General features: G+C 47.5%; 1 protein-coding gene across 3 annotated transcripts in view; it reads left to right on the forward strand.

The window, feature by feature from the left end:
* ARHGAP32 (Rho GTPase activating protein 32) overlaps positions 1–26,082 on the forward strand; it is a 239,335-nt gene that overhangs the window by 145,699 nt on the left and 67,554 nt on the right. For all 3 annotated transcript variants that reach the window (XM_036397579.2, XM_054517120.1, XM_036397580.2), the window contains 4 exons: positions 14,360–14,497; positions 17,621–17,713; positions 19,174–19,296; positions 21,358–21,435. In XM_036397579.2, the coding sequence (XP_036253472.1) occupies positions 14,360–14,497; positions 17,621–17,713; positions 19,174–19,296; positions 21,358–21,435 (432 nt within the window). The remainder of the gene's footprint in view (positions 1–14,359; positions 14,498–17,620; positions 17,714–19,173; positions 19,297–21,357; positions 21,436–26,082) is intronic.

Consider the following 26,082-nt stretch of genomic DNA (forward strand, 5'->3'; position numbering starts at 1 on the left):
CTCTGGAGCAGGCAGCAAAGCAAAGCCTTGGAGCAGCAGATATTTCAAACATCCAGCTCAGCCTTGGCTGGGTTTGGCAGGACACAGCTACTTACACTGAGGGAATTCTATCCCACTCCTTCCCAGCTGTAAGTATCATTTTAGTGCTGTAAAGAGAATTAGTGCTTGATACCTATTTTGCAAAACCTTCCCAGCTAAGGTTTGAAAAAGCATTCTTTGGGAGGTGTATTTGTGCTGCAAGTCAGCTTGTGAAATCCAGGCTTTGTGCAAGGTTCAGAGGAGGGGTTACGTCTCTGCTCAGCTTTTCTTCTACTTAAAAACCTAAAAAAATTAATCCAGTTTATTAGCTCTTAAGAAGAAGTGGGAATATATAGAGAGCTGTTTCAGAAAAGAGGAGAGATAGGATTCTTCTTTTGATTCTTTTTAACAAATTTAAACATGAAAACTAGGAAGTGACAAAGGGAGGGAATTAAATCCTATTGGGAAGAGACAATGATGGGAGGGTTTGGTTTGAGGTTTTTTTCAGCAATTCAGGTTGATTTTCCTTTTTTTTTCCAAGTAAGATTGCACTGAACTCGCATTTCTAGAAGATAGATTTCAGGAGTTCTGTGAAAAGAGTGATATTATTAAAATAAAAGGGTGAAGTCCAGAAAGGGTGGTGTGAGGACTGTACCTGTGGACCCTCTGAACCTGGAGACAGGAATTGGGAATCCCTGTGGTTCCTGGAGGAGCACAGGGGATGGCTGAGACCCCTGAGGAATTTGTGCTGTACCTGCTGCAGTGAAAGTCCTTGGACAGTGTTTGCAATCCTTGGGAGTTTCCACGGGGATAAACAAAGAATTTACACGGCCTGAACCACATTTAAAAGGAGTTACTTTGTCTCTGGAGAATAAATCAGCACAACTCAGAGCCTGCAAAAGGGCTGGAATGGGCTAATCCAGTCAACTTGTAAGGAAGGCTGGAAATGACCTTTTGGATGTTTTGGGGTTTGTTTGTGTGACATTACAGCTACTCCCTGTGTACTTACTTAAATATTACAACAGAAGAATGCCCAGTCTCAGCTTTTGTTCTGAAAAATGAAACTTGTAAATGCTGTTTACTATGTGAAATTTGTGGTGTTGGAACACCTCAAGCATCATTTTTGGTGACATTTGGAGTGGCAGGGAGAGAACAAGGACTGTCTGTGGAGATGTTCACATTCGGTGGGGGGGCTGGAACTTCCAGCCTTTCCCGAGGCTTTGGCTGCTCATGTCCATGCTCACAGGTGTATTGTGGGGACAGGAGTGACAGGCACTGCTCAGCAGGGATGTCAGACTGCACAAGCACAAGCCAGGGCTGACACAATCTCAGGGATTAAACAAGGCTGACTGCTGTCATGGCAGCCCAGCCACAGCACCTTTCCTGCTCCTCCTTTCCAGGGATAATGCCAGCAAAGGAAGCCTTTTTCCTAAGGCTGTTCCCAGAGCAGGAATTCTCGTGGTCTAGGTAGGGTTTTCTCCATTTTCCTGCTGCCATTTTCAGGCTGGCAGGAGCTGAGCCGTTCCTGTGGCACGGGATGCCCGGTGCTGTGCCCTGTTCCTGTTCTTCCTTCCAGCAGGGGCTGTGTTTGCTCTGGTGGATGGAAGCAGGTCCCTGGTGCCCCAGAGGAGGACATTGCCCCAAACCTCAGCCACTTGTCCCAGCTCTGCCCTGCAGGAGGTTTGAGCTGGGCACCTTCTGCTTGGAGAGCAGGATTTGCCAAGCTCTGAAGGCATCCCCACCCCACATTCCCTGAGCAGTAAGGAGTGTGCAGGGGCACAGGGGGAGGCCAGGAAAGGCAGGCTCCAAGGAGGAAGAGCAGGCAGGACTCCCCTCCTGGGTGGTTTCTGGGGAGGAGAGAGTGCAAGATCTTCCCACAAGGGCAATGTCTGAGTCAGAGGAGCAGCATCTCAAATGTGGTTTGCTGCTTCTGGCTGCCTGGGATAGTCCAGGCTGGAACCACAAATTGCTTGCAGGAGATTTTTGAGTCAAACATTCAAAATATGGTTGGGTTCTTTGTCTTCTTTATTAATAGTTTCTGATTGAAACTCAAACACCTGGAGAACAGGAACTGAGTAAGTCCTACTTTGCTCCTGTGAAAAGCTCTTTAAGCTGATGACTGAAGGACAGATTCTAACTCACAGGTATTAATTCTTCTGTGTGCTTTATATACATATAGAAATACAGAGAGGGGAAAGCTTTCATGTATTTATTAAAGAGATATATCTATGTGGAGCATCCAGGTAGATCCTACCCAGTGCAAAATCTGTTTTCAGAATGTGTGTTAGCCTCCTTCTCCATGTTTATATAGGATTTTCTGCCTTGATTTAGGATTTTACTGAACAAACCAGAAGCAGTTAATGGATGCTTTTAATAAACAGCAAATTTTCCCATGATGCAGCCTCCTGTCGCTATCTGTGTGTCCTCACCCCTTGGTCAGGGCCAGGCTGTGTGTGCTCAGGGCTCAGAAAAGCTCCTCTGCTTTCAGATGCATTAAAATTCTGGTCACCATCATGACCTTTCCCCTGCCTTGTTTTTTGTTCTTCTTTTCTGCCTCTTGGCACCACTTGCCTGAAGATGACCAGGGAAATGAGACTTCCACTGACAGGTTGTGCACGAGTTTGGTGCCTCATGTGTACAGGTGTCTGGAGGTGGAATCATGGAATGTTTGAGTTGGAAAAGAGCTTCAAGCCCATCCAGTTCCAGCCCCTGCCATGGGCAGGGACACCTTCCACTAGACCAGGTTGTTCCAAGCCCCATCCTGGGATGGGGCAGCCACAGCTTCTCTGGGTAACAAGTCCTGGGTATTTTGTAAATCCACAAAACCTTTTTAAAATCTGCCCACAGGCCTTTCTGGCTTGTGTATTTCTACCCCATCCTTCCAGATGTTCACACATGTTGAAACCTCTGTCCTAAGCTTTTCTCGGGTGTTGAGGGCTGTTTCACATCAGAAAAGAAAGCAGCAGAATTCCTGGTTTGCACCCTGCTAATCCATCACTCCAGTGCTGTGCTCCGGTGGATCTGAGGTCACACACTGTGTGCCTCCTGCTCCCAGCAGCAGTAAATAAAAGCAAAGTGACAGTGGGAATGAGAATTAATCAAGAATGCCTGAAGCTGGCAGGCAGCCTGCAGGGTGCTCTGGGCTGTGCTCAGACCTCAGGAGATCCCAAAGCCAAGGTAGAGGGGCTTTGAAACCCCTGGCTCTGTTCCAGGCTTTGGGGAAGTAAACTGCCAGCTCTAGGGGTTGAATTACATCTGAACTGCTTAATTAACATCATTACTCTGTAGCTGGCATGGTAACATAAAGGATAAATTCATTTACTAATTGGGAGAGTAGCTGTTAAGGACCAGGGTTTGACTGGCTGGTGCTCAGAGATCTCCTGCAGGATTGGGTAGGGCAGCACTTCCATCCAGCAGGATTAACACTGGGGTCTGCTGTGTCCTGCTCTGAAAGCAGATTCACCATACCCTTTGCTCAGCCTGGAGTTTTGGCCTGTGATCCTTAATTCTCACACAGAGTCATGGAGTCCTTGAGGCTGGAAAAGCCCTCCCAGACCATCAAGCCCACCCTGTGACTGATCCCCACCTTGCCACCAGCCCAGAACACTGAGTGCCACATCCAGGCCTTCCTTAGACACTCCAGGAACCTCCCTGGGCAGCCCCTTCCAGCTTTTCCAGGAAGAAATTCCTCCTGGTGTTCAAGCTGAACCTCCCCTGGCACAGCTTGGGGCTGTTTCCCCTTGTCCTGTTTGGACATGTCACCATGGCTATGCCAGTATAGGTAAAAGGGAGCAGACTGCACTGTCCCAGCTGGACCCTGGGGCTCTGGGGTTCCCTTCCCTGCTGCTGGGGCTGAAGGACAGGGCAGATTCACTGCTGAGATCCATCCACTGCTCACAAGACATGAAAAATTACTGCCACCCTTCAGCTTTGGTCTTTAATTGCTTCATTCATGGCTCTCTTCAGATTTTTTTTTTGCTCTATTTAATTATTTAAACGTGTATTGTGACAGAAATGAGGTCAGCTCTTTGTTTTCTTAACTCTGGATGCATGAGATGCAAAACCAGGGTTGTAGCTGTGTGTGGATTTTGAATGGAATAATTCATTTATAATAAATTTCTGACATTGCAAAAATAAAAACTGTTGTGGAGCTGTTGGTGCTAAAGCACATTCTTTCAGCAGGTGCAAATGTAGGTGTACTTCAAGCTGTCCCCTCAGCATGCCAGGGACAGAGGCTTTTGTGCTCAAATTCCAGTGGAGAAATGCTCAGGAATTTATTTGAGGGAAGGTGTTGCTGGGGAAAGAGGGTATCTGGAAATAACCTCCTCAAGACAAGAGGCTCCCAGTTCATCAGAGCTGCATGAGGCTGAGCTGCTGGGCAGTTCTTGTCAAAGGGGATGTGAGTGATACTGAACAAGCTCAGGTGCTTTTCCCTGGTGGAAACCCCCCAGCTGAAGGGGAGGGCCAGGCCCTGCTCTAGGGAGGGATGATGAGAGAGAGGGGAGATCCTTTGTCAGCATAAAGTGCAGTGTCAGTGGAAGTGCTGTTCTGGAAGGGGTTTTGTGAGCAGCAGAAGCTCTCACAATTCCATGGTCGTTTGTTAAAGTCGTGTCCTTTGCCTTCAGACAGAAAACCAGCCCAGAATTAGAGACCAGACTGTGCTCTATGCTCTGGCACTGAGGGCCACTCCAGAAAGCCATGGGGACTGGGATGGATCTTGGCAGGGCTCCTGACCCTCATGTGGTGCTTTGGAGACAAGGCTGGGCCTGGCCACAAATTGAAGGGGACACTGGGGCTGTTCTGATGAGACACCAAGTCATCCCCACAACTGAGCAGTGCAGATGCTTTGCAGAGGAGCCCTTTGCCTACAATTCACTTGTTCTACAACTTTTCCAAGAGCAAGGCTTGGTTCAAGTCCAGAATGGGAGGAGGATTGTGGGGATATTCCTTCCTGCCTTGATGTTTGTTCCTTATGGGGAGGTTTGTCATTTTCAATACCTGTTTACCTGGGCAAGGTGACAGGGCTTTTGGGACAAATCATCTAAAACTGCTTCATCCACTCCCATCCTCTGCAAGGCTGCAAAGCTGCTCTGGTCACCAGGTGATGCTGGTGTAGGAGGCTGAGGGAGCAGCAGCAGACAGCCCAGGTGAGCAGCTGGGACGCTCAGCCTCAGGGTAGGTGAAGTTCACAGACCTTGGAACAACATCTGCACTTCCAAGTAACAGATTCACTGCACATAAAATGGAGAGCAGGCAGGGCAGGAAGGGATGGTTTCAAAAAGGCTCTCTCAAGGCACAGAAACCACATCATAATAAACAGTGTGTGTGTAAAGGCAGAATCATTGACTTATGGAGTCATTTAGGATGGGAAAAACCTCCAAAATCATGGAGTTTAACCTTTGCCACAGCACTGCCAAGCCACCACCAATCTCTGTCCCCAAGTGCCACATCAACACAGCTTTTTTAGCTCTTCCAGGGACTGTGACTCCACCCACCACTGCTCTGGGCAACCTCTGCCAGGTCTTGACAACCTTTTCCATTAAAAAAAATACAACTTAATGTCCAACCTAACCCTCCTTAGGGCATCTTGTCCTAAAGATACTTCAGCAGTAAATCAGAGATGCATCATTTTCGCTATTTGTAGCAAATATTTACTGGCACAGAGCCAGGTGGCAAAATACACAATCACATTTTCTGAAGTTCTCTCCTACCAGTTACACTGAGAGCACATGGGTTATTAAACTGATACTCTGAAGATAATTTGTAATTGAGCTGTCTGGGTAATAAGAGGCTGAGAGTGCTGCTGTTGCACTCAGTAAATAGAGGTGCTTTGCCTGACCCTGTGTCACATTACAAATAAGTTTTGTTTAGAGGAGTTAATCACAGAATTCTCAGAGGAAACCTGATTTGAGCTTGTTCCCTAAATTGTGGGGGCTTTCCCAGAGTTACAGAGCAGGTTTGGGCCCCAAGTTTGTAAAATTCACAGAGCAGGTGTTCGTTGTCACTCTGAATTGTGTCACTCTGAGGATGTGCCACAGGCTGGGGGATGGAGGCATCAGAAATAAACACAGACTGTATTTTCCAAGACCTTAGAGCAGGTTTGACACCAAGGGCTCAGGTTTTGACAGATCAGGATTTTCTGTTTTCTAAATGGTGCATTTTAAAGTCATCTGTGGGTTAAAAACTGTGCCTTTATTTCAAACGTTGTGGTTTAGGTTTTGAAAAGCCACCATCAGGGATATTAGATATTGAAGATGGTCTGTCTTAAATATTTCATCTCCTGGGCCTTGGCACCACTTTTCACTCTTTCTTCATAAAACTGATGGCTGCAGCTGCCAGAAAAGCAGATGATTTTCCATTTTGACTCCAGCTTTGTTCACAAAACCTCCCCATAACTGCTTCTGTTTCTTGTGCTTTCAAAAGAATGTTTCACCCTTCCTTGAGGCTTGATCAGCTGCATCTCTAACACAGATTTTTTTCCCCTGGGAATACTCATGGTTTTTATCTCTAACCTTGCCCAGAGGCATTTCTTACCCTGTTAGTGATATTTTCTAAGCACTGGTAGTGTTGCTTCGTTCTGGAGCGTCAGGGTGAATGGGGCTGGAAGGGAGCAGTGGCAGATACAGCAGGGTTTTGTTATTTCTGTGCTCCTGAGTGCCTGCTGTTTGTAAATGATATCATGGATGTCTGACCTGTGGCATAGAAGGCCTAACGGGGTCATGGGGGGTGTTCAAATAGTTCTTTGGGTTTGGACCTATAAAAAATCTCTTTTCTCACTGGCAGTTTGTGTTTACAAGAACATGGTTCTGTTCTCTGATCTCATATATATATATACATACATACATACTAACATATATACAAGCCAGCTGTTTGCTGCCATGGCCTGCCTGAGAAATTAGATTTAAGGAAATTGAGATCTCTGTCTGCCAAAGCTGCTGATGCTGTAGGTGACCTCAAGCGAGGAATTCAGGAAGTTTTGGAAATAGGAAAGCAGGGGAATGGCTTCCCACTGCTGGAGGGCAGGGAGAGATGGGATATTGGGAAGGAATTCCTCCCTGTTAAGGTGGGCAGGCCCTGGCACAGGGTGCCCAGAGCAGCTGTGGCTGCCCCTGGATCCAAGGCCAGGCTGGACACTGGGGCTTGGAGCACTCTGGGACAGGGGAAGGTGTCCCTGCCCATGGCAGGGGTGGCATTGGATGGGGTTTAAGGTCCCTCCCAACCCAAGCCATCCTGGGATTCTGCAATTTTCTTTTGTTTTAACAACCTCAGGCAAGCAATTTTAAAGGTTTTTTGTTTGTTTTGCTCCAAAGGCCAGTGGTGGCTGCTGGCTTTGATGGAACCTTCCCCTGTGGTTGAGTGCAGAGCAGTTCGTGGCACATTTGGGCTATGGGGTGAGGAGGGAGTTGTGTTTAATGCCTGCAAGGTCCATACAGTCATTTGTAGCTGTACATACACCCCCTCACTGCTCTGCTACATGCAGGATGGTGGAATTTCAGCTCCCTGAGCTCTGCTCTGGCTCTGAAGGGTTTTGTTTGTGGCTCCAAGCTCTCATGTCACGACTGTAATTTTCTGAAGTGCAGAAAAGCAGCCCCCCATGCTGTGCCCACCCTCCTCTCACCCCTGACCCACTGCTCCATGGTGGAATTTTGCTGAAGAGATGATGGATATGGAAGTGTTTAAATTACAGCATGGCAGGAGAGCAGGAATGTCACTCACATGTCGAGGGCTGTAAATCCTGGGTTGAGTTCAAGGTCTGTCAGGCTGCCATTCAGAAATGGGCTGGTTCTGGGAGGAAAACGGCTCTTAGGGTTTCAGGCACTCTGTTTGTGTTGGGTTGTCTTGCTGGGCTCTTACTCCTCTGTACCTGTACAAAACCACTCATCCCCAAAGCCTGAGCCTAGTGTTTATCTACTCTGGCAAAGTTGTTCCTCTGAGGGACACAGGAACCACTGGGGCTCATGGCTGGTGTCACCTTCTCCCCCAGAGAACCACACACACCTGAGGAGTGATTTCCCAAGCAGTGAGGACAGACAGGGTGACACTGCTGTCCCTCAGACCCAGCCCTGTGTCCCCACGTGTGCTCTGGGGGCTCCTATCTGTAACTGGAATCCAGCAGCACCAGGAAATGTAACTTTCAGGGGAGAAAAGCTGCAGTGGTTTCCATTAAAATATTTTTTTTTCCTAGTGACTGTAATTAATTGATAATAAACTGATAATTAATGCTGAGAGATTAATTTATGCTGTGGAATAAGACTAATAAGGGTTCACCACATAAGTATACCAAATTTTCTCCTCTGCCTTGTGCTCTGTCCATTTGTATTTTCCCTCTATCTTGTGCTTGTTCCTCCCTCGTGTCCATGAGCTGTAATTCCAGGTGGAGTGCTGAAGTTTTAGTGTTTCATTCAGAAATAAAGTGCTTTTATGTTTCCTTAGTGCAAACTCCCTTTAAGTTTTAAAGATTTATAATTTCCTTCAAGTTAGAATAACACACCAGAAGTCATGGAATCACTTTGGTAAACAAATGTAAGTGTAGATAAAGCGACCTAAGGCACCAGCTAAAAACACTTCCTGGGTGAACTCCCTGGGATGGATTTTATCCATCTTGCTTTCTCTTTTGACTAAATCTCTAAACCATTTTCTGCTGTGACTTGAAACAGGAAAGGGCTGAAGGGTCAGGCTGGAATAACATACAGAGCCCGAGCCCCAGACAGCTGTAAGAGTCACCCATGGCAGAGTTAACCTGCCCTGCTGGATGCTGCTGCTTTTCCAGCCATTTAATCTGTGGTGTTTTCTTACTGAGGGGTCAAACTGAAGTGACTTTTGCCTTATACTTTCATCTCATTTTCTGTTCTTGCTCTCCATGTGGGCTGCAAGGTTCAGGAGAGCATCCATGTGTTCTCTCTGAGGAAATAAGCATTTGAACCAGAAGAGAAAGGTCTATCCCTGTCTTAAAATAAATAAATCCTAAGTGCTGTAGAGCAAACGCAGTCAGACTGAGGGACAGGAAGGTTGTGTGTGCTGGAGCTCAGTGGCAGCCAGGCTGGCTTGGAGAGGGATTGATGGACAGGATGGCATCCTGCCTGCTGACATGGAGACAGATCCAGCTGGAAACAGGAGTTTTTCTTACATAGCAAGAAGATCTATAAATCTTTAATACAAGATTCTAGTGTGTAAGTTTTGTGAATGGATGGTACCACAAATCCTGGCAGCAGCTGGACCTCACTTGCAGGCTGGGTGCCTCTGGGTGTTGCTCAGGGCAGAGCAGGGCACAGCAGGAAGAGTTTTCTGCCAGATGCTGAGTGGAAATAGTTAAATCCACATACAAATATTCCACTATGGAACTGACCCAGACTTAGGGGAGCCCCAGTTAGAAAAGAGCATGATTCTTGTCCTGATAATTGAAGAGTTTAAGGGATGATGGAGCAAAGTGGGCTTTGACTGGGGGAGTGAAACTGCAGGAATGGTTTAAAATTGCTTCCTCTCAGATTTGCAGTGGATAATGTCTGTCTGCTGGTAATGAAGCCATCACTGAGCTGCAGGAATCAGGATGGGAAGAATGGCAGTGGGAGTGACACTGCTGCTCAAGTGCCACAGGATTGAGCTGAGCTTTAGGGAGTAGGAAACTACTCCAGGCTGTGGCTGCTTATTGTCCTCCGCAGGCCATTTGTTCAGCAGAGCTAAAAATATTCCTTGTGGAGCTGGGCTCTGGGTCCCTGTCCCTCCCCATCTCCTCCTGTGCCAAGTGAAGCCCGGGAGTGTCTCTGATCTGTGATCTTGCAGTGCTGGTGCCACTGACGGAGGGTTCAGATCTCTGGCTCACTGGAAATTAAATCAGTTCAGTAGTCTCCAATCATTTCTCTAGCATGACATTTCTCCTTGCTTTGATAATCAGAAAAAGATCAGCAGCTCTGTGCAGAGGCTGAAATCTCACAAGGCATCTCATCCTACCCAGCAGAGCGAGGGAGAACAGATCAGGATGGGAAAAGAGTAGGGATGAGACCAGATTTTCCATTCTGAGAGAAATTCCAGATTCTTCATGATGTTTTTCATTGGGAATGTTTCTGTAAAAAGCAATATCAAAAAATACTTTGATTTTTTTTCAAGAGGAACTTGTTTTTAAGTCGCTGGTCAATTTTTCCTTTTAAAGATCCTGAAACTATTTAATGGCATTATTGAAATCTTCACTTGATATTTGATTTTTTTATTTTAAAGAATTTTGTCACAGCCAGGTTTGTAGTTGAAGGTCTGAATCTGGGCAATCACTTTGTGCTTAACTTCACCTCTCATGTCCCACTGAAGTGAATGGGATTTAAGCCTGTGCTTCTGTAAATCAGGACAATTAATAATTATGGAAATGAAAAGTATTGAATTAGAAAATGAGAGGCTGATCAAAAATTTATTTGAGCAACAGTTTATGGAAATCATTAAAAACATGAAGAAGACATTTTTGCCATATGGATGTTGAGTGCCTGAAACCCCAGAAATGATGAGCTTTGATATAAAATACAGTTAACAACACAAGACCAACTTGACAGGCACTTACTTGTGTGTCTAATATTTTATTAGCTCTAAATTTAAAAAGAATCCTTTTGCCAAACCTTTCTGGTGCTTGAGAATTTGCAGGAAAGGGGAGCAAGGTGTACAGTTTTTATATTGGTAAGTTATATTATATGGTTTCCAATTATATTGGAAACCTTTGTGGTACTTTGGATCTGGGATGAGGCTGCTGCTGTTGCTGCTGCTTTGGCTGTGGCTCTCTGGGAGTCTGGCTGGGAGAATCCAGACTGTGCTTTCCTGTGCTGGAGATCTAAGGGGAAGCATTAAATACTGTCCAGTTCCTTCCTCGATTGCTGCAGTGATTCCTTCCTGTAAAGTTAATTGCATCCCATGTAAACGTGGCTTAAAAATTCATCACTCAGGCTCCAAATCTGCAAAAACCTTGGCTTAATACAATTTGAAGTGCAGCCTAAAGCATGGGAGCTTTTTGAAATAAGTTATGCCAGGCTTCAAGTTGTAGAATATTGGTAAATACTCCCCTTTAGGGTGTTGGAATAACATTCTGCTGGGTGGAAATGTGTGTTACTGCTCCTGAGGTGCTGCTCTGTGCCAGCACAGCCTGTGCACGGCCGCTCTGAGTGAGACAGGAATGGGCAGCCCTGTTCCCAGAAGGTGGAGGGGCAGCTGCTGAGCTCTTCTGAGAGAACTGACAGGACCTGAGGAACAGCTGGAGCGGTGCCAGGGGAGGTTTAGGTTGGATTTAGAGAAAAATTTTTCCTCCAGAGGGTGCTGGCACTGCCCAGACTCCCCAGGGAATGGGCACGGCCCCGAGGCTGCCAGAGCTCCAGGAGCCTTTGGACAGCGCTGCCAGGGATGGACAGGGTGGGATTGTTGGGGGTCTGGGCAGGGACAGGAGTGGAATGATGATCCTGGGGGGTCCAACTCAGGATATTCTATGATTCCATGAAGTAAACTATGACAAGAGCCTGATCTCCACAATCCTAGGCTGAGTGACCTGGGAATGGTGATGAGGTTCTGGCCTCCAGGCACCTACAGCATCCCTCTCCTGGAGCCTGGGCTGCTGGCAGGGACAGCTCAGGGATGGCTCAGGGATGAGAGTGCTCAGGGAGAGCTCAGGGATGGCTCAGGGATACCTCAGGGGTGGGAGAGCTCAGGAAGAGCTCAGGGAGAGCTCAGGGATGGCTCAGGGATGGCTCAGGGAGAGCTCAGGGGTGGGAGAGCTCAGGAAGAGCTCAGGGAGAGCTCAGGGATGGCTCAGGGATGGCTCAGGGAGAGCTCAGGGGTGGGAGAGCTCAGGAAGAGCTCAGGGAGAGCTCAGGGAGAGCTCAGAGATGGCTCAGGGATGGGAGAGCTCAGGGAGAGTTCAGGGATGGCTCAGGGATGGCTCAGGGATGGCTCATGTATGGGAGAGCTCAGGGATGGCTCAGGTATGGAAGAGCTCAGGGAGAGCTCAGGGAGAGCTCAGGGAGAGCTCAGGGATGGCTCAGGGATGGCTCAGGGATGGGAGAGCTCAGGGAGAGCTCAGGGAGAGCTCAGGGATGGCTCAGGGAGAGCTCAGGGATGGCTCAGGGATGGCTCAGGGATGGCTCAGGGATGGGAGAGCTCAGGGAGAGCTCAGGGAGAGCTCAGGGAGAGCTCAGGGATGGCTCAGGGAGAGCTCAGGGATGGCTCAGGTATGGGAGAGCTCAGGGAGAGCTCAGGGATGGCTCAGGTATGGGAGAGCTCAGGGAGAGCTCTGCTGGTTGCTTAGCAGCTGCGAGCTGCAGTTTGGAGGTGCAGGAGCTGAGGATCCCGGTTCCCTGCCCGCGCTCCGGCTCTGCTGCCTGCCCTTGCTCCAGGAGCTTCCCGTGGAGCCAGAGACACTGCTGCTGGTGTGGGGTAAGCTGTCCCTGCTCATCCATCACCTTTTCCTGCTGCTGTCAGCCCTGTGACAGGGATGGTGTGGGATCCAGCACACCCTGGCACAGCAGGGGCTGACCCAGCTCTGCCTCCTGGCTGCTTTTAACTCTTACTGTCCTCATTCATGGCAACCAGGCTGCAAAGCTCCAGGCCAGCCTTTAAAATGAAATAGAATGGAATTAGTGACAGGTTCAGGAACGTTTGACAGATCATTTTGTTGTTTGGGTGGTCACAGAGGAATGAAATGCCCGCTTTGGTGGCAGAGGCAGATCCAGGATCACAGGGATTTCTCAGGCTGCTGTTCCCTACGTTGGTGACTGAACCTTGAAGGTCACACTGGCAGCTCAGTGAGAGAGCAAGAATCCCTTAATTGCAAAAGATGGAGAAATGGGGAATGCTGACAGCTCCCTGAACAGAATTAGCCTTGCACTCCTGGTTTTATTTTTCTCCTGTAGACAGAAGTGAAATGACATAATGGGGAAATCCCAAATAATTTATCCTGTGTAGGTGCCTCTTTGTAGGATTGTGAAATACGGTGATTTCTCATGAACTGAAAGCAGAGTCTATGGACACAGTCACAGTGTGGAGTTGTCTTAAATCATTGGGACAGAATGTAGCTGGATTGGAGGGTTTATATCTGCAATTGTCTCGCAGGCTTTGGATATTAATGTAAAACTGATGCCTAGAACTTTGCTGATAAAGAAATCAGCGTAGAGGAATTATGACTGGGAATTCAGAGTCGGCCATGCCTTTTGTATCCCAGGGGAGAGGGCACCTGGCAGAGCCCTGCCAGCCAGCCACAGCAGGTCAGCATTTACAGCTCTGTCCCCTGTTGTGTCCCCCTTACCCCACGCATCCCCTGTTTTCTGCTCCACTTTCAGGCATCCCTGTGTCACTTCCAGTCCCTGGCACTGCCTCTGTGTGCCCGTGTAACCCAGAGCAATCCCATCCCTTGATTCCTTCCACATCCCTGGCAGTGTCCAAGGCCAGCCTGGACAGGGCTTGGAGCAAACTGGGACAGGGGAAGGTGTCTGTGCCCATGGCAGGGGTGGGACTGGATGGGCTTTAAGTTCCCTTCTATCCCAAACCACTCTGGGATTCTGTGATTAATGACTCTTCATAAAGTGCTTTGACCTGTAAACTGCTGCATTATTACAACATTTTTTATTGACCATAATAGGCCGTGGAGCATTTAAAAGTCATCATTAGATATTAAAAGCTTCACAAAGCAAACTGTTCTGTGCTGCCACAGTCCCTTCCTTGTCCCCTGGAGCAGTCTGTATCTTGTCTATATTTTAATTGGGGAAATGATATGCACTCAGGAATAAATCTGCAGCTAGAATTGTTCATCATGGATTGTTTTCTTAATTCAGCTGAAAGTTTGCCTGGGGCACCTGGCAGAAATTTTGCAAGCTTCAATCCTGCCTTCAGATCTCTGGGTTTATATGATTCTATCTGCTTGGAATCTAATCTCATGCTGTTTATACAATCACTTGGTGATTTACATTTGTGCAAGGACACCTTGTGTAGGAAGATGCTACAAAATCCTTGTAAGACAGGTGGAAGTTAAAGCACAGGATGTGTCTCATGCTGCTGGGCCAGATCCAAACCCATGGTTAAATAATTAAAACAGGACCACTAACGGCTGGTTTGAGCATGAATGGCTGCTGCAAATTAAAGCATGAAAATGTTACCTGCAAATTAAAGCATGAAAATGTTACCTGCAAATTAAAACATTGAAAATTTTACCTGCAAATTAAAACATGAAAATGTTACCTGCAAATTAAACCATGAAAATATTGCTAGGGCACTTTGATTGCTTTCAGATGTTTCAAGGAGAAAGTGCTGTTTGTGCTCAGATTTGCCTCTCCTGCCCCTCTGTGCCGAGGAGCTGCTGACAGTGTGGCTGTGTTTGTGTGTGCAGGGCAGGAGCTGGATTGTGAAGAGGAGCTATGAGGATTTCCGGGTGCTGGACAAACACCTCCACCTGTGCATCTACGACCGCCGCTTCTCGCAGCTGGCAGAGCTGCCCCGCTCCGATGCCCTGAAGGACAGCCCCGAGGTAAGAGGCCCCTCTGGGCACCCAGGGCACCACCCAGTCGTGGGATTTCTGCAAGGAGTGACCTCTGGGGGAGGTTTGTTCGATATCAGGGACAATTCCATCGTAGAAGGGGCTGTCAAACATTGGAGGGGGCTGCCCAGGGCAGTGGTGGAGTCAATGTCCCTTGAAGTGTTCAGAAGTGTCTGGATGTGGCACGTGGGGACATGGTTGAGTTGGTGGACTTAGAGGTCTTTTCCAGCCTCAGCAATTCCATGTATTTCTGGTACACAGAGTATTCTCACAGAGTATTGTGTGCATATTCTAGTATTATATACTAGTATTATATTCTAGTACTATATTATAATAATAGAATATATAATTACTATATTACTATTGCTAGATTACTATAATGCTATTACTATATTACTATAATTACTAGTAATATATAATACTAGTAATACTAGTAATATACTAGTAATCAGTATACTTATTTCTAGTAGAGAGTAGTTTTAGTGCAGCCTGGGCTACATTTGAAAATTGGCTACCACGAATAAAGTCAATGGTTTCCACCCCTAATTTCAGTGATCTAAAGGGAAATGTCCTGCAAGTTCAGACAAATTAATTAAGCTCCTGAATCTGGAATGGTAATTGAGTGTCAAGAAAGCTACTGTCCTGTGTTCCCTTAGATGTGAATTTGGTTTTGTCTTTGGAGACTTCGTCAGTGATGTGGGTATTTTCTGGCTCAGCGTTAACAACTCAGCACTCCCAGGGAATCATGCTGTCTGAGGCTGCTGCACTGCAAGAAGAATCCCATTTGGAGTGCTAGGCTTCCATTTTAAACTGAGTATTCCTGAAGTTTTTTTTAAGAGCAGTTGCATTAGTGTGTTATTTAAATGGTCTTTAAAAAGCTCTTTTTCCTCAATGAGTTTTTTTTTTTTCCCTCAAAGGGATACTTCTCATTTCTTGGCTTGCTGTCTTCACCCAGAGTATGATGAGATGAAATTACCTCAGCTTCTCACTGCTAATAATTGAAAGATTTATTCATGTCCAGAAAAATCTCTTGGAAAGCAGCAGGTGAATCATAGCTGCATCGTTTTGGAGGATGTGGACACTGAAATTAGTATCTCCTGGAATTTTATAGGGTGTTTGCCATGGAATTTAAGGAACTGATCATGCAGCCCCATCACTCAGCAGAGAGACTGATTTAACACTTGCTTTGGTTTCACACAGGGTATTTCTGAGGAGGATTTAAAGTTTAAATTCAGCAGAAGCAGCAATATTCAGGACAATGAATTCCTGGTTTACTTTTAACTATATTTCAGGCATTCCTATCTCTTGCATCCTTACTTGTACCAATTTAACTGGACTTTAGAGCAAGAGCCTGAAAATCTGCATTCTGTCTGCAAACACAGAGGATGTGAAGATGCTGAACAGCTCTGCTGCTCTGCAGCTGTGGGGTGTCTCATCATATATTTTTTATTTTTAATTGGCCACGTTGGAACAGATGTTTGAGGAGAACAATGTTTTAAACAGTCCTACAGATTCTGGGCTACAATGCTGCTTTATACCACTGTCACTGGGACACTCTGGAAAGACCTCAGTGACTTCTCTGTAATAAAAACCAGTTTACTGTTACAGAAGGGACATGGCAAAGTGTATTTTTAAACCCCTCTTCTACTGCTTGAAATGTTACTCTTTGGCCAGGGGGTCACTCTGAGGTATTGCATTCTTTAGGCTCTGCAGGCGTGTGGAAGTGGCACTCAGGGGTTGTTCACTGGGGGACACTCAGGGGCTCTTCACTGGGGGACACTCAGGGGTTGTTCACTGGGGGACACTCAGGGGTGTTCACTGGGGGACACTCAGGGGTTGTCCACTGGGGGACACTCAGGGCCTGTTCACTGGGTTGTTCACTGGGGGACACTCGGGGATTGTTCACTGGGGGACACTCAGGGGTTGTTCACTGGTGGCACTCAGGGGTTGTTCACTGGGGGACACTCGGGGATTGTTCACTGGGGGACACTCAGGGGTTGTTCACTGGGGACACTCGGGGATTGTTCACTGGGGGACACTCAGGGGTTGTTCACTGGGGGACACTCAGGGGTTGTTCACTGGTGGCACTCAGGGGTTGTTCACTGGGGGACACTCGGGGATTGTTCACTGGGGGACACTCAGGGGTTGTTCACTGGGGGACACTCAGGGGTTGTTCACTGGGGGACACTCAGGGCCTGTTCACTGGGGGACACTCAGGGGTTGTTCACTGGGGGACACTCAGGGGTTGTTCACTGGGGGACACTCGGGGATTGTTAACTGGTGGCACTCAGGGGTTGTTCACTGGTGGCACTCAGGGGTTGTTCACTGGGGGACACTCAGGGGCTCTTCACTGGGGGACACTCAGGGATTGTTCACTGGGGGACACTCAGGGCCTGTTCACTGGGGGACACTCAAGGCCTGTTCACTGGGTTGTTCACTGGGGGACACTCGGGTTGTTCACTGGGGGACACTCAGGGGTTGTTCACTGGGGGACACTCAGGGATTGTTCACTGGTGGCACTCAGGGGTTGTTCACTGGGGGACACTCAGGGCCTGTTCACTGGGGGACACTCAGGGCCTGTTCACTGGGGGACACTCAGGGGTTGTTCACTGGTGGCACTCAGGGGTTGTTCACTGGTGGCACTCAGGGGTTGTTCACTGGTGGCACTCAGGGGTTGTTCACTGGGGGACACTCAGGGGTTGTTCACTGGTGGCACTCAGGGGTTGTTCCCTGGGTGGTTCTCAGGTGTGTTTGGTGGCCCTAAGACACGAGTTATTTGTGTGTGTGTCCACGGTGAGGGCAAAGCTTTAAATTTCAGGTATCTTGACAAGGGAAGTTATGAAAATCTGCATGAATATTACAAAATGATAATAATAATGTTATTACTTTCTCAGAGAGCTGCTTCTTTATCCTATCTTTTGGTGTAACAATTATAACCCTGCGTGTAGCTTGCTGTCCTTCGAATGACAGAAATGCATTTATTTGCAGAAGGGAACGTATCTCTGTAACTCTTGCCTGTGGCAGTGGGTGATTTCTGGTCCTGCCTAAGCTTGCAGAAGGCTCTCCAAAGGCAGGTGCACTAACAGAACCACTGTGTGTGTGTTTGTGTCCCAGCTGGTCACCCAGATGCTGATGGCTTACCTGGCTCGGCTCTCCAACATCGCAGGCAACAAGATCAACTGTGGCCCTGCCCTCACATGGATGGAGGTACACCACAAACCCGGGGTATTCCTTGTTTCCTGACCTTGGAAACACAGCAGGCACACATCTGCTCTTTCCAGACCTGCTGGTGTCACTGAAATTCTATCCTGAAAGTTTTTTATTCCCCTATTACCAGCACGTAGAAGGTGTAGGACACACAGAATCAGAACCACTATTAAGAGTATAGAGATTTTTCCCTTGTAACCTGGGTTTTGTCTCTCAGAAATGGATTGTCCTGCTGATATTCACAAACAGAGGAGATGGCAGTCCCAGGGCTGCCTGGGAATGCTGGCTTCAGGGCTGGATCTCCCATGATGGGTTGCAGAAGGCTCACTTGTTTCAAAGCTCACTTATTCCTGCTCTCCTTTTTACTAAGGCAATGCTGCAACTGTGGCACATTTCTAAAACTCAGCTGTCTCTGTTCTGGTGTTTCCCTGCTCTCTTGGTTTTCTAAATAGTTTTTCCCTGTGGCAGCTCCAAAGCCAGTAAATACTCCGTGCTCCTGTTGGCTCCCCTGCAGACAGAGGCAGCCTTGTGCCTGCAGTGGCACAGTTTGTGTGTTGTGAACTGCAGCTGCAGCTCTGCTTTCAGGTTTCATGGTCTTGTAGTCTTTAAACAATAGCCCTTAGTGGGGATGAGGGCAGGGGAGGCTGCAGGAGTGTCCAGCTGTCCCTGTTCAGACTGCCTGCAGACGTGTGGCTTTCCATCGCTGCACACCAGGAATAGAAACAGCTATTAATAGACTTGCAGCTCCTTTTTAAATGGATCTGATAAGGATTGAGTGTGTTTTCCTGCAATTTTCCCCACTGATATCCTTCTCACCCTGAAATCCTTTAGGATGAGAAAAATCTCAGAAAGCAGCAAAGGGAGGGAGGAATCTGTAGGGAGAAATAAGATGTAGCATTCAGAGCAACACAGTAGGCCTGGAGATCACAGCAAACCCAGTGCAGAGTAACCTTTGTGACTCACTAAGAATCCTACACAATTTTACACAGAAATCTGGAGTTTTGGAAGTATGCTGATGATTGCAAGGGAGGGTGCATGTTTTCTTTAAAAAAATAAATAAAAGGGTAGGAGAAAATGGAAAGCAACACTAGTTTTTGGATTGACAGCATTTTCTCCTTGCCTCAGTACCTTGAGCATTAATTCCACCTCGTAGAGGATTTTTGTAGCAGGTCTGTATTGCCATGGAAAACCACCATGCTTTGGTGTTAAAGGGAGCTGCAGACCCTCACTGTGTGTTACTGTTTGTACACCAAGCTGCACCAAGCCAGTGTTTCTCTCCTCTGGATAGGCACACCCGACCTTCTGGGGCCCCCAGTGAGCTGTTCTGGCTGTGCTGTGCCCTCTCTCCTGGGGCCCAGGGCTGGGCTGTCTCTCTCAATCAGCTTGAAGCCTTTGCACCACTAAAATGCTTCCTCACTTGTCCTCAGCTGCCTCACAGTCCCCTGTGCTCTTTGTTTCAGATTGATAACAAGGGGAATCACCTGCTGGTCCATGAGGAATCATCCATTAATGTCCCTGCTATTGCTGCTGCCCATGTCATTAAGAGATACATTGCTCAAGCAGCAGATGAACTGTCCTTTGAGGTAAATAAAGCACTTGCTTTCCTTGCTGCTCCAAATCAGTGTAATCTGTTTGTCTGTGTGCCCATCAGGAATATGTCCAGACACTTCCACAGTGTTTTGTGAGGGGAAGCTTGGAAGATTGAGTTAAATAATCGATCTGCAACGAGTTGGATATGGGCAGATATTTTAAAGATTCAGTCATCTTTAAAATACAGCTTTACTTGGCATTAGTATCTTCTGATTAACCAGCTCCTGCCAGCTCCTCTGGGCTGTCCCTGAGTAGAGCCCACATGTTTTCTGTTCAGGATTGTCCCTGTGTGTGTGGACTCAAGTTTCATTTCTCCTTGCCCAGGTTGCACACACCCTCTGAGCAAGTCCCTGTCCATAACCATTTTTAAGAGCTTCTGCTCCCTTGAGAAGTAAAGAACCAGACTGGCAAAGGATTGCTGCTTGAAGGGCAGGTGATGAGCTAAAACTGGCCTGAAAATCCAGCACAGGAGCTGCTGTGGAGTAAATCCCTGAATCTCAGGATGGTTTGACTTGAGAGGAACCCTAAAACCTGTCCCATTCCACCCCTTGCCATGGGCAGGGACACCTTCCAGTAGCCTAGGTTGCTCCACATCCCATCCAAGATCTCCAGATCAGACCCTGGAAGCTTTTGGTTGGTTTGTTTTACCCAAAAAGCAATGGTCTGTGCTCTGGTTGCCCTGTGCAACGCTGCTGTTTCTACAAAATGTGCGAAGGAAAACAGTGCCCTGAGGAGCTTTGTGATCACATCCTTGGTGTGCAGCACAGGAAGGAAAAATAACAGTGATAATCTGGTGCTGCCAGGGCTTTGTTCTTGTTCAAATCAAGGCAAGGATTGGTATACCCCACAGAACTGTGTGGTCAGAGGGATGTGTGGGCATGGCAGCTCTGAGCTGGACTCCGAGCAGCACAGGATTCAGTCTGCTTGTCAGCTTATGAGAGCACTGAAATTACACTCCCTGCTTGTAAATCTTGCTCTGTGCAGAAGGGAAACTGAGGCACATGTAGTTTCCAAGGGTGTGCAGTGAGACACCACAGCAGGACTGGCACAGAACAGGGTCAGGAGTTGGGGTTTATGATCCTGAGTCCTGTTCCCTAACCCAAATTATCTCTGTGTTTATTCTAAATTTCTAGTAGGCAGTTGCACAAGCAGCTGTCTGGGGTTTGCTCCCCAGTTCTGAGAAGCATCCTCAGTGTCTCTGCTCCTGTGGTGGCAGCAGTTTCCTTCATGGACATTTGCTTTGCTCTTGATTCACTATTCCCTGGAGGAACTAATTTCCCCACATCTCAGTCATCCCTGTCTGCAAACTGGGGATGTGTTGCCTTTTCTGTAAATCACTTTGAGATCCATCAGTGTAAAATATCTGGTGAAAGCTGGGCATTACTGTCATGAATTTTTGCCCACCTACTTGGAGTACCTTCAGTATTTATTTAGTTTCTTCCCTTTCTCATTTTCTGTAATAGAGGCCACACAGAGCTTGATTCAAACCAAGCCAGATTTAGTATTGATGATACTGATTTCCTTTTGAACTACTGCAGTACTACATTTTTATGGGAATGAGCAAAGCCTCAGAAAGCCTGTCTGGTCATTGGCCATTTTCCATCCTGTTGCTGTAGCACCACTTCTCCTGTGTTCACTTCCTAACCCTGGGCAGCTCACCTGGGGCAGTTTGGGAGCTGCAAAGGCAGCTCTTCACTCTGCTGTGAGAGGGAGCCAGGAGACACATGCCAGTGCCTACAGACTCGAGGCTAGGGCAGTAAAAATCAGCTCAGCTACTGGAGCAGATTTTCCCAAGTGCTCGACACCATCACTGCAGTTTAACCAGAGCCCTCTGTAGCCCTTCCCAGGAGACAGCTGCTCTTCAGGCCCTTTCCTCAGGAGCAGCTGTATCCTGTGTGCTGGGCAGTGCAGGAACTCTTCACCCCACAGCTCTGCTCTGCAAAGGCAGATGTGCAGCTGCTCCAGAGCTGTGCAGGTTTTTGCAGTGCTGAGACTGTGGTTATTGGAGCTGTGCTCTCCTCCTGGCTGTGACTGATGCTGTCAACCTTTTGCAGGTGGGGGACATCGTGTCTGTCATCGACATGCCACCAAAGGAGCTGACCTCGTGGTGGAGAGGAAAACATGGGTTCCAGGTAGGCACCAGCCCAGCCATGGCAGTGGGGCTGGAACAAAAGCAGGAACCTCAGCAGGAACCTCAGAGCTGTGTTCCTGGAGCTGCTGTGCCTGGTCAGGGTGGCTCAGGGGACAAGCAGGGTGTCCCTGCCTTGGTGTCAGGGGGCTCCTCTTCTCTCTGGGCTGGGGCTGGAGCACACACAGGGTGTCCACTGGAAGTTTCCTTCCTCCCTCACCACAGGAAGGAGGGCTGGCCATGGCCTGTGATGGACAGCTGGGCTGATGGCAGTGGAAGCTTGTGCTGCACCCCCTCCAAGGCAGCTGACACTGTTACTCACATCATCCCCTTCCTTCCAGTAGCTGAAACCAGCTCAGGCAGAACAGAGAGGATTTGGAGAATTCCAGCTGAGGAAACAGTGCTGCTGACTTAGACAAGCCACCCATCCATGCCTGTGTTCACTGTGTGCTGTCAGTGGTGCTGGTCCCTGTAAACATCACAGCACAGAGATGGAGACTGAATTTTCAAAAGGTCCTAAGCATGCTTGGGGATTAGGTACCAAACCTTATGTGTTGAAATGGCACTGTCCTTCCAAGGAGCTTTTAATCCTTTGGATTTTGCCGCTAGGAAATGTAAAAGCTTTAAAAGTCTCTTTTAACCAAGCAAACCCCAGAGCCATTGGGGATGGGGGCTGACTTGTGCTGTCTCACATTTCAGCTGCTTCCAGCCACAGGGATTTCCATCTGCAGCTGCTGTCTGTGAGTGGGTGGAATGAGGAGCTTGCTCTGCAGAGGCTCAGGATTGGCCAGACACTTCTGTAATTTAGCATGGAAAGTCTTCTCAAGGCTCCTCAGGTTTTCCCTGACAGCCCTTTCTGTGCCAGGCCAGGCTGTGGCCCTGCTGTTGTCAATGCCCAGCAGTTGGATCTCCCAGTCCCAGCTGGATGCAGTGTAGTACACCACTGGATGTGGATGGTGTGCTTACACCATCCTAGTGCTGTCTGCTCAGCCAGGGCATTGAGACACAGCTTGTGTTGGTTTTGTGTCAGGTGTGGGAGTTCAGGTGACATCTCCTTTGTAAAGTCAGAGCAGCATGGACAGAGTACCTGCTCTGAAGTTTCATTTGTTTCTAGAGTCAACACACTGGTACTACTTGAACAAACTGCTGCTTCTGAAATGTGCTGTGCCTTTGCTGGACTTGTGTTCTAATCTTAGAAGCCTCAAAGCTGAATATGCTGTGCTGTCACAGAATCAGAGAATGGCTTGGGGTGGAAGGGACCTCAAACAGTTCCAACCCCCAATCAATTAAATGCTGTAATACTGCTTGGAATGATCAGCCTATGCCATGATTAACTTCCAAGTGAATCAATGAAGCAGAACAAATCTACTCTGTGGTCTGTGCCTGAGTGTGGGCACTTTGCACAGGGCTTGGAAGCCCTGTGTGGGATGTAGATCCCATCCATTATTGAGGCTGGCTGACACTGGGGCCAAGTCTGGAGAACAGCACTGCTGATGGAAGGCACAGAAGGAAGGCAGCCCTTGTGCAGTTTGTCACAGCTTTGTGCCTCTCTGATCACAGCGATCCCGTTGTGTTTTCCCAGCATAAAAACATGGTGATGAGCAAACTGCCAGAAAAGGGGGTTTTCTGTGTCCCTGCACAGTCAGGCTCCTGACACAACACATATGAGCAGCTGCAGAAATTCAGCACTGTATTCTGGCTTAACAGAAAATTAGGGGTGGAATAATCTTGTGTCCTTTATGACAGGCAGGAGTGGTCACAGTGTGAGCAGGTGACAGCCAAACACACCATGGAGATGCAGCTCTGTGTTCCTGCAGCTCCAGGAGCTGGGTTTGCTCAAAGTCTTAACCTGTGTGTCGAGTTTTAAGGCTCATGAGCTCTAAATGTACTGAAAATGTACATTTGCTGATGGAATGAAGTCTTTGGATGATACAAGCAGTAAGAATTCAGAGAAAGGGAATTTATCTCTGGTGTTGCTACACCAGACCTAGAGATGAGTTACAGGCAGAAGTGTCCTTGATGGATGCTCAAAAAGAGTGTGTAGGTGAAGACTGTTGTTACAGCAAGAGGTGTAGGCACAGATGAAGCTGTGCAGCCTCTAAAGCATTTGTTAGAGGCAAATAGTTCTGTTGCTGTTTAGGAACATTGCAGTGATAGCAATCTGTTGATCCAGTCATTTGAATTAATAAATCAACAGAGCCCCTCTTGTCAGATAGTTGTGATTCTGAGAGCAGATTAAAGGAGGAGGTCCTGCCACCAAATGTTTGGACAGCTTGTCCTGTTATTTCTTGGAGTTTTTGCTTTATGTTAGGGAGGAGCAGGGTTTTATCAACCACCACAGCTTCCATTAGAAATCATGTCTTGATAGGAGGAAAGCAAGAACAGGGGAAAAAATTTCTCATTTTGCTGAAAGGGGAAAAAAATACTTCTTGACTTAAAGGAACTCCCCTGGTTTTGTGCATTTGAAGCAGTTGGGAGTGAAGTGCCTTCACTCCTGCCTGTCCTTCATCCCTTGGGATAATGGGAGGGCTGTGGTGAGGAACTGGAGGCAGCTCTGCAGATGTGAAGCAAAAACTGTCTCTGACAGGCTGCGAGCACCTGCAGCTTGAATTCAGCATGGAAGTCAGAGTGTTCCTGCCAGCCAGAGCTGTCCTTCAGGGATGACTCACTGGGTTTGTATCCATCACACTTCCCTGGCACAGTGCCTGTGCTCTCTGCATACCTGAGCTCACGACTGCATTGCAACACACCTAATCCTGTGTGAACAAAACAACCCACGAGGCTTCTTAGCATTTGCTCTGCTTGAAGTGAAATGATTTTTAAGACATTTTTCTTCAAGCTTTTTTCCTCTTCCAATGCCCTCAGTGTGAGTCAGTGCTTTCTCTGTAAGATTGTTACCTAAATTACAGCCACCTCCACATTAACAGCCTTCAGCCCTCTTTGTTCTGCTCTGCTTTTCCTTCATGCTTTGTCTTTTCAATCAGCTCTGTGTCAGGGAGCTGAGTCACTGGGGACAGGCCCTTCTTTGATGCATAACTGCCCTTGGTTGTCCTGAATTATTCTGGTTTTTGGGAATAGTTTGCTGAGGTGGAGAGCTGCCCCACAGCCTGCACTGCTGGAGAGGTGACAAAACCAGGGTGTGCAGCCAGGGGGGACTGGGCTGATTTTAATCACACTGTGATTGCAGCAGCTTCAGCTGGTTGTGAGACTGCAGGTCCCAGTTCCACAGAAGTCCAGGATGGTTTGGGTTGGGAGGGAACCTTGGGGATCATCCAGTCCCACCCCTCCCATGGGCAGGGACACCTTCCACTGTCCAAGTCCCATCCAGCCTGGCCTTGGACACTGCCGGGGGTCCAGGGGCAGCCACAGCTGCTCTGTGCCAGGGCCTCCCACCCTCTCAGGGAAGAAGTTATTCCCAATATCCAATGTAAATCCCATCCATCCCTACCCTCTGGCAGTGGGAAGCCATTCCCTGTGTCCTGTCCTTGTCCAAAGTCCCTCTCCAGCTCTGGTTTCCTGCTGGCACACCAGTCAGGAATGGATAATCAACACGTACCATCCCAAACAGACATTTCTTTTTGTGAATAAAAGAAATCAAAATAATTTTATGGCCCAGGTGTTCAACTGTCTGTAACAGGAGCTCAGGATAAGAGGAGTAATAATCCTGTTCTTCCTGTTAGTAGTGCCCTAAAGTGCAAGAGCATCTCAGCAGGGGCTCCTTTGGGAATGAGGTGAGGCTGTCCTGCTCTCTGTGCAGTCACTTGGCAAAGACTCAGTGAAAACTCTCCTCAGGAAGGCCAAATAGGCCATAAAAAGTTGCGGTTTCCCTGTCAGGTTTTGCTAGACTGTCATCAGATTTAAAAGGAAAAGAGAAAACTTTTTGACTAAAATTGAACCCACACTGTAGATTATGTCAGACCCAAAAAAGCAATCTAAATGTCTCAATGTTTCATTTGCCATTTAAGTTGCAGGTACTTCCTCATTTGTTTGAATTCCCTCCCCATACTGAAAATTACCATTTTACTCTGACTTTTCCCCTTAAAGCCTCTGTGTCCCCCAGTTTTAGCAGCCCCTGTCACAGAAGTGAAAAGATAAAGCTGTAGTAGGTGGTGCAGAACAGTTCTCATGCACTAGCAGCCTTTACCTTCCTCCTCTGCTGAAGGTCTGTGGTGATATATTTAACCTTTAGATGACCTTGCATTTATCTAAATATATACTACCCTGGCTATTAATTTTCCTGCGTTCCCAAATCCTTTAATCCTGGCTCAAGCTCTGGTAGTGCCTTGCTACATCTGTTGAGATTAACTCTTGGACTAAACTCATTTATTTATATAAAATCATGGAAAACTTCCCATAGGAGGAGAAGTATCATCTTTTAAGTGGGTGGGAATGAGGCACAAGTTGAGGATTATTACCCCAAGAAAAATCTCCTGGGGATCTTGCAAGAAGTTAGAATAAGTCAGTGTGAAAATGTGAATAATTTCTAGCAGTGAGTTAACATGAGGGAGCCAGCACAATTCTTTGCCCCTAAAAATCCATTGTAATTATTGGTGTGAACATGACAAAAGTGATACATGGAGAGCAGGTGGAATGTTTGATTTGGGAAGGTTCTGGGATATCTGGAAGCGGTGACATCACCATCCTTTCATTT

Source organism: Molothrus ater, chromosome 22, assembly GCF_012460135.2.
Source record: "Molothrus ater isolate BHLD 08-10-18 breed brown headed cowbird chromosome 22, BPBGC_Mater_1.1, whole genome shotgun sequence".
Lineage (NCBI taxonomy): Eukaryota > Metazoa > Chordata > Aves > Passeriformes > Icteridae > Molothrus > Molothrus ater.